A 12,951-nucleotide genomic window follows, 5' to 3' on the forward strand; every position below is an offset into this window, starting at 1 on the left:
ATAATACTACAATTAGGACAGAGCTAATGTCTAACAACCATTGTACTTGGAGACGAAACTTTGAACAGGAACACGCTAATGCAAAGGTAAGTATGAAACTGAAGTTCATATTAATTTCATAGATGCAAGAAAAGAATCATTTTTTAAAAAACTTGTTTACCAAACAAGTGTTTTTGCTTTAGCCTGTTCCCGCCTTAGATGAAGTATTTCCTATTCACCTTAGTAATTAGAGCAGAAAGATGTGGTAAATGAAGTGCCTCATTATCAAGTTTGCATCCACGGTCTCTGCAGAATGGCTACCATGCCGACTATTTTTCATAGCTGTCTGCTTTTGCTTGTGTTGGACCATTGTTAACCCTAAATGATACTGACATTCAATTCTTCATCAGACAATTGGGTCCAGCCGGCAGATTTAGTTCACTAGTCAACAGAGACTTTCAATTGTCATGTTCTTCTGTGTTCTCATTAGCCCTTGTTTGACTGTGATCCATTGCCTATTGCCTTTTGAGTTAAGTGATGCTACAAATACACAACTTGTGTTTTATGATGTCCATTCCTTAAAGCATTAAGGCAAAAAACAAATGCAAGCTGATGGTTATGGAGGAATACAAGGAAAACATGAGTTGTCTCTTCCTTTCCATTTTAATTGTTCACATTTGTGTATTGTTCAACATTTCTTTGCTGAACCGCAAATACATGTTACAGCTGGAAAAATGTATGAATCCAGAAAAAAAAATACACTAGAACACCAAACAACAAAACCACTATACTAGCACTGGCCAGGTAGTTATAAACTTTTGTAATATTTCATCTCTTTATATAGATTTCTACCTGCTTTGTTCCACCAGTGATTGCCATTGTCATTATTCCACTGACACTATTTGAGCCACTAGATCAAGGTTAAATTTGTGTTTCCTGTAGAAACCCCTCATGCAGGTATTTATAACTCTGACATTCTGGGCAGTAGCTTAGTGAACAAGGTCTCAGCTCACTCACATTTTGGGATGTTTAATGTTCAGCTCAAAAAAAAAATAGGGAGGAGGAAAATTTTTTCAGATCATTTGTGCAGTATGCATACTGGAACCCCCCCCCCAAATTAAAATTTAGTCCCTCTAAATGTCTAGAAAGTTGCCACCAAGTGTGTAAAGTTCACCATTTTTAATAACTTTTTATGTGTGTGCGCTGCATTATCATGAAAAAGGCACCATGCTACACAAGGACACAAAGTTTCATTTCCAAAATTAGTTTACTAAACCACCCCCTTGCTACTACAAATTGACTTGCCAAATAGAAAACTTATTCTTCTATGGTTGTACGTATATTTAAAACATAATCTGAATGCCTGGGGGAAAAAAGCATTGCCATTTCTCAGACTTCAACACCACTGAAAAGAAAAATGAGATTTTTTAAATGAATGTATTAGCTACATTTCTAAACACTGGTAAAAACTACAAGTCCTTGATATTATCTCCTAATATGTACTACTTTAAAAGATTAATAATAATCTTAATCTGACTCTCCTAATTTGGATATTGAAAATGGCTCAGAAGTGTTGTTTTGTTAAATGCAGATCTTTGTTCTTTCTCATTTCCTCTGAAGTAAATGCAGTTTGCTCTCACACTGCACTGAAGGAATACAAAGCAGTAAAAGAATCTAACCTCCATGAGGCGGAGAGAAAAGGATAATGCAAATAAAGCCAGTGATTCTGTAATAATGAGAATAGTAACAAAACAGTTTTTTAAAGTCTGTTTTCAACTCCATACATTTTCACGTTGGGTCTTTTATTTGATTTCTCTGCTTAACTGTTATTTGGAACTGTGCCTTGGAAGACATGTCTTCTGCCTCTCCTCTCTCAATTTGGAAAGTGTGGCAAAGCAGCTCTGTTCAGCTTCAGAGCAGTGAACATAATTGGAGCCCTAGTTCGCAAGCATGAAAGGAGGCACTGTGCCTTTGATTAGAACTACCATTTCTCTCTGGTGTGTATCTGAAGTGTTATTTTTATCTTCAGCATCCACAATGCCAAATTAACATTTTACTAGGCTTTCCAAAGGAGCACCCAGCTCTTGGCTACTGCTCTGCTCGCCCTGACGTGTAGCCTGATGTCATGTTTTGCCCTTATCTTTAAATGTGACCGATGACATTTTAAAGTCATAAGATGCTGACGTTTTCCTTTCATAAAACATTAAAACCCACATAGCTCACTGAAGTAGCAACTGGGCTGTATTTCAACAGCAGCTAGACAAGAAGCCAGGCTAAAATATTAAGCAGTTTCACTACACAGGAATAATATGCTTTTATAATATATGGCTAGGGAAACATACACATAGGAGTTCATTATCACCCCAGTGCACACATGTAACTGCCATTTAGGATAATATGGGATTTGCATACACACACACACACACACACACACACACACATTGGGCAAACAGAGCCCTTAACAATGCCCCTGAATAAAGGATTTTTTCCTGGGGAGTTTTACCCAACAGAAACATGTTTACATATTTTTATGCCTGCAAAACATGTGCAGGGATGATACTAGAATATATGGCAACTAGTCCTTTGCATCTGGGTGCATTTCACACATCAGTGCCCAACATGGTTATTCTCACTTCTTTTTTTAATGGAATCAAGTGCCTTGTCTACTAAATAAGGGTTTTCTAATTTTATGTTATTTATTGCCTCAGAGGGGGAGGGGGAAGATTTTCCTAGCAGAGTAAAAATAAACTGGACGCCATCAGTCAGAAAAAAATACCAGCATTAACTGATGGAAAGTATTCATTTAATGTCAAATGTAAAATGATAGTATTGTAAGAAGTTACTGAAATAATTAATAATGGTTCACAACATAGTGCTATTAATTTCAAAAATAGATAAACTAAACTATAAAGGAAATAAATACTACACACAGCATAAAATAAACTACCCATTTTGATATGAAACGTTTCTTCAAAATAAAGTAAAATATATTTGGCAATGCTGCTCTGAGTGTATCAAAAACTGAGTTTTACAAAGTTTTAGTGCACATTTATATATTTATAAAAAGCCTTCATTTTAAAAATCAATGTACCAAAAAGATGAATTTTCCAATCCTTACTCATGTTGGTGAGCTTTATTCACAAGTAGTTCCACTGAAGTCAATTTACTTGCATGAGTAGGTGTTCACCAATATAAACAAGGATTGCAAAATCTAGTCCAAAGTGAATACTCAACAACAGGAAGACATAAAAAGTGTATGTTTTCATGTAGACCTGTGTAAGATTCTTTCAGAGTGCTCACATGCTACATACAGAATATTGTCTGCCTTTTTACTTTCAAGAAAATCAAAATTGCTAACACAAAACCTTCTATCCTGGTCAAGCTTGTTTCATTTTAGGTCACAGAGTACTAACAACTTTGGACTTCACTCTACCACCTTTGCTCATGCTCAAAAATGGCCTGGATCCAACGCCCATTGAAGTCAATGGGAATCTTTCCAACAGTAAAATTCTAGTCAGCATGAGAAAGGTATCAAAATCGGGATTTAGCTTATTTCAGAATGCACCTGTAAATGCTGCTCTTGGGAAATATGAAAGTCAAACTTCAGGCTTGAACTGTCCAGGAGCCCAATCCTGTGAAGTGCTGGATACTCAAGTTTTGTTAATCTCAGTAAGAGCTGGAGGTGCCAGGTTCCTTGCAGAATTAGGTTCTATACCACATGGCATGTCTTGACAGGAGTATGGGGGAATTTTGTGTGTTTGTCTATGTTTAATGTTTTGGTTTTCAATGGTTTTTTTTATCCTGAAAGTGAGATTATCATTTCAGCATAAATCCCATTCAAATCCATTTTTTTGCATATAATATTCTGAATGCAACACCTCTATCTGGAGTTAAATGATGACTACACTTCAACTGTCGGGCTCAAAGGCAACATTTGTCTTTCCACTTGCACTTGAGTTTTTTGCTGCTTTTTTCTTCTTCTTCAGTTCTAACCCATGTGTTCTAGGTTTGTTTTCAACACTGTTAGTGGTAATTGATGATGCAAGGGTGTCAAGAGCCATTACATTTGGCGGATTTTCCATTGTTTCATTCTTCAGTATCCTTTTCTTCTTCTTTGTAACTCTATTGGGGAGGGGGAGAGAAAGAGGATAAGAAACATACAGAATTAGCTAAAGTTTAGAGCTATTTCCACCCACAGCTGACATGCTAAAACAATTGTCTGCCTTTCCCCCTTGGGTATAGTGGTGAAACAGCTGTAAGTACTACTGTGCTACTGCAGAACCAAAACAGATAAAAGCACTAGATCCAAGTATGATGGTCCCTATTCCAAATCCTCTGGTTTACTTTGCAACATATGTTCTAACAGCCCTATTTGATGACAGCTGCCTATGATTTTTAAAACTAACTAGAGCCTTGAGTAATCAATAAGTTTAATTATTTAAAAAATGTCAAATTACCAACCCTCTGGCCCCCTCCAAAGAGCCATTACAGAATATTTTTCATCCTCCAACTTTGATTTCCACAATATTCCAGTCAAAGGGAGATTCATGGTTTATTTATTCATTCACCCACTCTTGGAAAATCATGCAAAGTGGAGTAACTCATTTGACCATTTAAAGTATCTGTACTAGGATGTATTTACAGAAATGCAAGCTGCTTTCATTTCCACTAATGGACTGGGCACTTCACATAAGCACCAAACACCATGAATCAAGCCAATTTCCTTATGTACCCTCCCCAACCACTGCCACCCAATTATGGGTTGTGATGGCCATCTGGAGACCCCCAAGTGGAGCAGGAATTTGAGTGCATTATAGTGCTGCAACCCTCATCAAGGCAAAGTCATGGACCCTCTGTTCTGGGCAGAAGTTGATGTAACCTTACTTAAATAATGACTTAGTTTAGGCTGTAAGCTCTTTGGGTCAGGGTCCATCTCCTTGATCTGTGTTTGCATAGTGCTCAGCACTATGGGGTCTGGGTCCATGACCAGGGCTCCAAGTGCTAACACAGTACACATGAATAAATAATAAGCATGGATGACTGAAGTCCAAAGTACATAAAGAGCTTCATGGAGCTGCCCTGGAAGTTGCAAGGCAGAACAATAGTTGATGTTGGTGATACTGCTCTAGTGCAATAAGTTTTCATATGCAAGCCCTTCAAATGGTAGTCTTGCTAAAGAAATGAAGGTTATTCTCCTGAAACAGAGTTCTTTTGAGATGAACTGTGCACATCCACATCCCTGGGATGTGCTGGCAGTGCAGCTCTGAGCACAAGCGCTGACTTTTGTTTTAGCCAATGGGTGCTTTCTGCCTTCACTGGGCGCCATGTATATGCTCCTGCCACCTACTGGTGGCTTGTGGGTGCTGAACACTGCCCCCCCCCTTTTTTTTTCAGTGGGTGCTTGAGCCCCAGAGCACCCACAGAGTTGGTGCCTATGGCTCCAAGCACAAAATGTTCGACAGCAGTGCCTGCTGGAGCATCCTCACCCTCACTGATCCTGAACATTCTGGGCGGGAGGCTATAAAAAAGGAGCAAGGCACTCTGGCCGCTACAACTCTTTCCACCACCTCCTCCTCAAGTCCAAGATTACATTAGGACTTTGGGGAAAATAGGAAGGTAGGCAGGGACTGTGAACTTGCAGGGTCCGTCTTTAAGATCTTCAGTTCTAGGTGAGTGACCTTCATTTTTTCCTCTTCTTCTAGTGGCCTGTGTACATCTCCCACTCATGGAATAATTTGATACGCAGTTCTGACATTCGAGGAAGGTGGCATGTGGAGTCCTAATTAAAAAATGACTGAAGTACCATTGTACCAAATTGAGCATCTCAATGGGAGGCTAGGTCTACTGCATAATGTTTTGTAAATATGCGTATAGAGTTCCATGTAGCATATCTTCACATTCCTGCAATTGAGAGGTGAAGTTGAAGCCACTGTGACCAACCGTTCATGAAACGGAATGACATCTTCTGACGGGGAAGATGCTGAAGCAACTTCTACGTTATCAGGAGAGGGCTCATCAGCAGGCTCTAGATGTGTGTCCTGGAATTTCATGGGTCCCATTAATTCTTCCTCTGAAAGGGTTTCTGGGACTACTGATGGGAAGTGGTCCCTCTAGACCAGTGATGCAGATTGATATGGGAGCAGCAGATTCAATGTATGAAGCTTCCCCTTACCTCTAGGAGGGGACTGTCTCCTGTAAGGACAAGTGTGTCCACCGTCCTCATAACACTTAGGTGAGAACCAGTAAGTTCATCTGGCACAAGGAGGGAACTATCAGTTCTGCCAATATTTTGCTTCAGGTTTTCTATCATAGTACCCACTGGGGTAAGAGCATGGTCTGTATCTATGTGAACTATGTAGAGAATCTATGTAGCATTTGCCCTGATATGCTTTCTTGTGAACAGAAATGGTAATTTAACCTGTCTGTCACAATCTAATTCAATGTTAGATTGAGGATCTGATTTTTGTTGATGGCACCAAGGAGTCAGAACCAAGTTCCAGAACTGATATGGTTGTTGCATTAGGGGCATGACACTTCTATAGGCATTTGCACTATGCCATGGCCTTAACCTTTTGCCCAGGGTGTTTTCATAACTGACCTAAGGATCCAAGAGGGACTGGGAATGGTGCTTGGCCCTGCTAACAGGTGCCATATCTCGCACCATAATCTTATCTGGAACAGAGGTGCTGGATGTGAAGGAGTGCTCCCACTAGGACTGACTCTGCTAACACATACGGGATTCCATGTGTGTCTTGAACTGGGATCTGATGGCTTCGGATCCTTTGGTACTGAAGGTTTTGCTTTCACTCAAGGAGCAGAGAACAGTACCTTCAGCAGCACCTTGAGCTTTTTATTGCCTGAGGGGGTAGGGGCTGACACAGGCCTCTCTGCACTCACAGAGGTGGGTAGGATTTGGCTGCTAGCGCCTCCAGAAGTACTAAGGCTTGGTGCTGGCTCTGACACTCTTTGTGAGCTCTTGGGATGAAGGTGCTGCAGACTGTGCACCACGCAGGAGAGCATTCCTTCCCCCAAGCAAGCCAGACACTTGGTATGGGCATCCAAAGTGGAAATACAACACGACAAGAGGCACAACTCTTAAAACCTGGTCTCTTCCTCTTCAGATCTGCCACAGACACTTGAACTGAGGTGTCAGAACTAATAAAAACTAAAAAAAGAAATACTTTTAAGAAAGAAAACAAATAAGCTAAAATTTCTAATATTAATCCTAACTAAAAAAAATCTAACTAAGGCACTGAGTCCTCAAAGAGGATGGATCAATCTGGAGAGGTTCTTTGTCTTTCTGCTGCTGTGTTTGGAAGGAACTGAGGTGGCTGGAATGCCATGACTCCTTTTTATATCCGCCTGCTCAGAATATTCAGGAACAATGAAGGCCGGGGAGGAGGTGGGCATGAGAGCGCTCTGGAGGAAACTGTTCTGAAATGTTCCACTACCAGGAGCTGCACTCCAGCACATCCTATGAGTAGGAACGTGCACGGGCTAGCCGAAGAACAATTGGAAATGCATGAACGACATTATCCTTCCATGCTGTCTCAATAAGGTAGGCACCGCTGTCTTAAGAGATAATGAATCTTGGCATCCAGTTCAGATAATGTATTCTTATCTCTTATGACTGAACTCTTGTCTACGACGTGAATTTTTGTGTGGAATAGCTTCTCAATCTCTTTTTTTGCAGCTATATTTACATGCACAACTGGCTGCTTTCCTCTTTCTTTCAAGATGGCACAGGAGCTCGAGAAGAATGTTGTTTTAGGCTCAAAAGCAGCTCTCCCCATGATGTTAGAAAAGGCAAAACATCAGGAAGAAAACTAAAGGTTTAAAAAACCCTAATGTGTCGCCGAGAAAGGAGCATTGTACAAAACTTGCCTGCCCATCTTTTGATTTAATCCCCTTCCCTTCTAAATTAGCTCCTTCCTGTCAAGGTGCAGCAGCAGACTTTGAGCTGGAGTGTCTCTCCCTCTCCTATTATTAGGTTCAAATGGCCTCAGCATCCTCAAAGCCTGAGAACTAACCCTCTCTGCAGCACTGCTGCCTGCCCAAACAGGACAGTAATGACATAGAATCATAGAACTGGAAGTGACTTTGAGAGGTCATCTAGTCCAGTCCCCTGCACTCAAGGCAGGACTAAGTATTATCTAGACCATCCCTGACAGGTGTTTGGTCCAACCTCCTCTTAAAAATCGCCAATGATGGAGATTCCACAACCTCCCTAGGCAATTTATTCCAGTGCTTAACCACACTGACAGTTAGGAAGTTTTTCCTAATGTCCAACCTGAACCGCCCTTGCTGCAATTTAAGCCATTACTTCTTGTCCTATCCTCAAAGGTTAAGAATAACAATTTTTCTCCCTCCTCCTTGTAACAACCTTTTATGTACTTGAAAACTGTTATGTCCCCACTCAGTCTTCTCTTCTCCAAACTAAACAAACCCAATTTTTTCAATCTTCCCTCATAGGTCACGTTTTCGAGACCTTTAATCATTTTTGTTGCTCTTCTCTGGACTTTCTCCAGTTTGCCCACATCTTTCCTGAAATGTGGTGCTCAGAACTGGACACAATACTCCAGTTGAGGCCTAATCAGTGTGGAGTAAAGTGGAAGAATTACTTCTCATGTCTTGCTTACAATACTTCTGCTAATACATCCCAGAATGATGTTTGCTTTTTTTGGAACAGTGTTACACTGTTGACTCATATTTAGCTTGTGATCCACTATGACCCCCAGATCCCTTTCTAAAGTACTCCTTCCTAGGCAGACATTTCCCATTTTGTATGTGTGCAACTGATTGTTCCTTCCTAAGTGGAGTACTCTGCATCTGTCCTTATTAAATTTCATCCTATTTACTTCAGACAATTTCTCCAGTTTGTCCAGATCATTTTGAAATTTAATCCTATCCTCCAAAGCACTTACAACCCTTCCCAGCTTGGTATCGTCCGCAAACTTTATAAGTGTACTCTCTATGTCATTATCTAAATCATTGATGAAGATATTGAACAGAACCGGACCCAGAACCAAACCCTGTGGGACCCCACTTGTTATGCCCTTCCAGCATGACTATGAACCACTGATGATTACTCTCTGGGAACGATTTTCCAACCAGTTATGCACACACCTTATAGTAGTTCCATCTAGGTTGTATTTCCCTAGTTTGTTTATGAGAAGGTCATGCGAGACAGTATCAAAAGCCTTACTAAAGTCAAGATATACCACATCTACCGCTCTTCTACTATCCACAAGGCTTGTTACTCTGTAACAGAAAGCTATCAGGTTGATTTGACATGCTTTGTTCTTGACAAATTCATGCTGACTGTTATTTATCATCTTATTATCGTCTAGGTGTTTGCAAATTGATTTCTTAATTATCTGCTCCATTATCTTTCCGGGTACAGAAGTTAAGCTGACAGGTCTGTATTTCCCCGGGTTGTCCTTATTTCCCTTTTTATAGATGGGCACTATATTTGCCCTTTTCCAATCGTCTGGAATGTCTCCCATCTTCCATGCGTTTTCAAAGATAATTGCTAATGGCTCAGATATCTCCTCAATCAGCTCCTCGAGTATTGTAGGATGCATTTCATCAGGCCCTGGTGATTTGAAGACATCTAACTTGTCTAATTTTTGACTTGTTCTTTCCCTATTTGAGATTCTGATCCTACCTCATTTTCACTGGCATTCACTACGTTAGACATCCAATCACCACCAACATTCGTGGTGAAAACAGAAACAAAGAAGTCATTAAGCACCTTTGCCATTTCCACATTTTCTGTTATTGTCTTCCCCCCCTCTTGAGTAGCATGCCCTTCAGTCCCTCTCATGTTTGGAGTGGCATCTCTGTGACACTCCTACTCCCTGCTGCACAGGAAGAGAGACTGCTAGAATTTAAATTCCGATGACTCAGGCATCCAACATCTTTCTGAACTTCAATTGAACAGTTTCTTAGGCTCTTTATTTCCCTCATATGATCCAGCATCTGAACCAGATTGCTAATGTGACCTACTCTCTTGACGTGTTTATTTCTCACTTAAATGAACATTTTATACCTAGTAATGCCCCCCACACCCTGAATTAGATCATATTCTTTTTGAATTCCTATTTTATAAATCCCTGGTCCTACACTAGTTTGAAGAACTAAAAAAAACAAACTACCTTTGCTGAAGTTTTAACTATGCAGTCCTGTGGTCCGAGTCCTGTCTTTAAAAAAAATGTATCCAGTTTGTGTGTACGCCTACTAAACCATGCATTTTCTTCTTGAACACAATCCTGTTAATACAATTATGCTCAAAATGTAACCTCATATTGTGTCACGGTGCAGTTTTACAGCCCCTTTTCTTATGGCACATGAGCATTAAGCAAACTTTCCCTTCACCATTTCTTTCTAAATCTAGACACAAAGATAGAGCCCTAGCAATGAGGGTTTTGAGACGTGGTTAAAATTAGAGATATAAAACCATCTCTAACACTCAAGCATAGGTTATTATATGATCAGCTCTCAGTTTCAGTAGAAGGTTTGCATTTATGTATTGGCTAACAAAGTTAATGACAAGGAATGTAAGTATTTTCTAGGTATTCTTCAAAAATAAATGAATGCAAATATTTCAAATAATGGTTAGGATAACATGAAGATGACATGGAAAAACAAGTATTTAAGCATCCACATGGAAGATCTTGTGCAAAATGTTTAGATCTTATTTATTTCAAAGTTTCACACATTGTATAGCTACATATATATATACACACACACACACACAAAATACAAAAGTAATAATGAAAGATGCTGGCTTGTTTGTCTTCCTTACATGTGACAAACTCATTTAATTTACATTAATTAATTCTTAGAAGGTGCAAAAAGTAGTTGGCAGCTCATAACAATATGGGTTAATCAAAAGAACCGAGGGATGTTTCATGGCAATCCTGCACCTCTGGATTACAGCTCAATTCCTTTACACTATACTCCTTACAGTATCTCTGTAACATACCTATGCAAAAAAGTACAACAAACCATTATTTCCTTTTCACTTTATTTTTCTTAAACACTTCTCTAGACCAATTATCCTAAATTTAACTTCTTTTTTTGCTGTCTCGCTTAAAAGAACAAAACAACCTCCCCTTCGCCCCCCCCCGGACAATATCTCAGTTTCCTAAGAGCAGTTGTAGAAATAACACTGCAAATTGCTTTCAATGATTTGTTGCTTACTGTGTCACAGGTGAGTCTATATCTGTGTCATGCTCTGAGATAAATTTCAGGTCCCCTGACTTGGTGATGACTGCTGACATCTGCAAAAGAAAACAAGCAGGAAGGTAGAAAGAAGAAAGACAATGAGGCTAACACATGTACATTGAAAAGCCACCAGCTTCCTGAATAAGGAGAGAATATACCCAGTCTGAAAAAAGAATGTCTATCAGCCATGAAGTGTTCACTCCTATGTGGTTAAAAACAAGGAAACAGCCCCCTAGTTTAACAACTCCTTGCAAACAAAGACAGTTTTCAGGTGTGTGGCAAAAACAACGGGTTATGATTCTTTGCTTGAATGAATCTTAAAATGCACATAGTCTGTAAGGGATTAAATTCATTTCAGCTATTGAATTAGTAACTAAAGAATGCTGAGGAGTCATCCCATCACAGCCGTAACTAGTGCAAAAGCTGCCTGCTTCACTTCATAGGGGTTTTGTTAACCGAGCCGTGCAGATTTTGTTCAAAGTGGTTCAAATCTCTTCAGGTTTGTTTGGAGGTTAGGGTTCGGACAGACTCAAAACTCAAAGTGAATCCATGCAAAATTCTCTCGTTTTCTATGAAACCAGCGAGTGTGAGCCCAGTTTGCACTTCACATCCATAAACCTCCTCTACTCTAATAGGACTGGGATGCTCCTTTACCACAAGAACTCCTCTTAGGAGTGGGCAGGAATGGCTCAATGTGGCTTGCAACTTCCTCCACCCAAGGTCTGAAGTCTTCCAAGGCAGAGGACTCTACTGCCTTCTCTTAAAGGTAATAATTGGAGATATACCAATCTCCTAGAACTGGAAGGGACCTTGAAAGGTCATTGAGTCCAGCCCCCTGCCTTCACTAGCAGGACCAATTTTTGCCCCAGATCCCTAAGTGGCCCCCTCAAGGACTGAACTCACAACCCTGGGTTTAGCAGGCCAATGCTCAAACCACTGAGCTATCCCTCTGGAGTCTTCACAGGTCTCTAATGGCCACTCTTTACTGTTGAATTTTCATGAAGGAGAGAAGAGGGCACAACTAGAAAGCCTGCTGCTTCACTCTCTCTCCCCAAATCTTACTCAAAAAAGGTGTCCTGGTATGCAACACATACATCTCACCATGCAGCACTTACTTCCACAACTGAAGTACTGAGCTTTAGGCTAAGCCTATACCACAGCTCAGGCAGATGTACACCCGCTAGTTCTGATCAAGCTCGTGTGCAAAAAACAGCAGCATGGTCATGGGCAGCAGCTTAGACTAGCCACCTGAGTATGTACCGAGGATTTCAGATGGTACTTGAGCAGCTAGTTCGAGCCACTGCAGCCACACTGCTATTTTTAGCATGCTAGCTCAAACAGAGCTAGCACATGTACATCCACTGAGCTCTGAATTACCACGTTCAGCTGCAGTATAGATGTACACTTAGGGTAATTCCACATGACAATCAGAGGTGTGACTGCAGCTTGAGTAGGAATACCCTCACTAGCTTGAATCTAGCAGTGACAATGCACTGGCACAGACTAGCAACATGAATACATACCCAGGGTTCCAGACGGGGTTGTACACAGTAAAGCTAGTGTGGGTATGTTTACCTCAGCTGCAGTTGCACCTCTGTTTGCAGTTAGACACATTAAGGCCTAAGAAGCTCCACAGTGCCGTACATGGTTAGCTAAAAAAGACATGCAAAGGAGTTTGGGGCATCTTTTGTTCCATGCGTAACATCACAATGGTGGCAACAGGAAGCCTTCTTGTCTCTCTGC

At 40.5% G+C, this 12,951-nt stretch overlaps 1 protein-coding gene across 10 annotated transcripts in view; it reads right to left on the reverse strand.

Annotated features, from left to right (window-relative positions):
* Positions 1 to 635: 635 nt before the first annotated feature.
* The window catches only part of AHI1 (Abelson helper integration site 1), a 180,434-nt gene continuing 168,118 nt past the window's right edge, over positions 636 to 12,951 (reverse strand). For 7 of the 10 annotated variants that reach the window (XM_045010769.1, XM_045010767.1, XM_045010770.1 and 4 more), the window contains 2 exons: positions 11,185 to 11,264; positions 636 to 4,101 (listed from right to left, as the gene is read on the reverse strand). In XM_045010769.1, coding sequence (XP_044866704.1) covers positions 3,888 to 4,101; positions 11,185 to 11,264 — 294 coding nt within the window. In that variant the 3' untranslated portion in view covers positions 636 to 3,887. Of the gene's footprint in view, positions 4,102 to 10,118; positions 10,251 to 10,696; positions 10,967 to 11,184; positions 11,265 to 12,951 lie in introns of those variants that run through there. The other 3 variants (XM_045010774.1, XM_045010773.1, XM_045010775.1) reach the window with 2 other exon arrangements.

The sequence above is a fragment of the Mauremys mutica genome, chromosome 3 (genome assembly GCF_020497125.1).
Source record: "Mauremys mutica isolate MM-2020 ecotype Southern chromosome 3, ASM2049712v1, whole genome shotgun sequence".
NCBI lineage: Eukaryota > Metazoa > Chordata > Testudines > Geoemydidae > Mauremys > Mauremys mutica.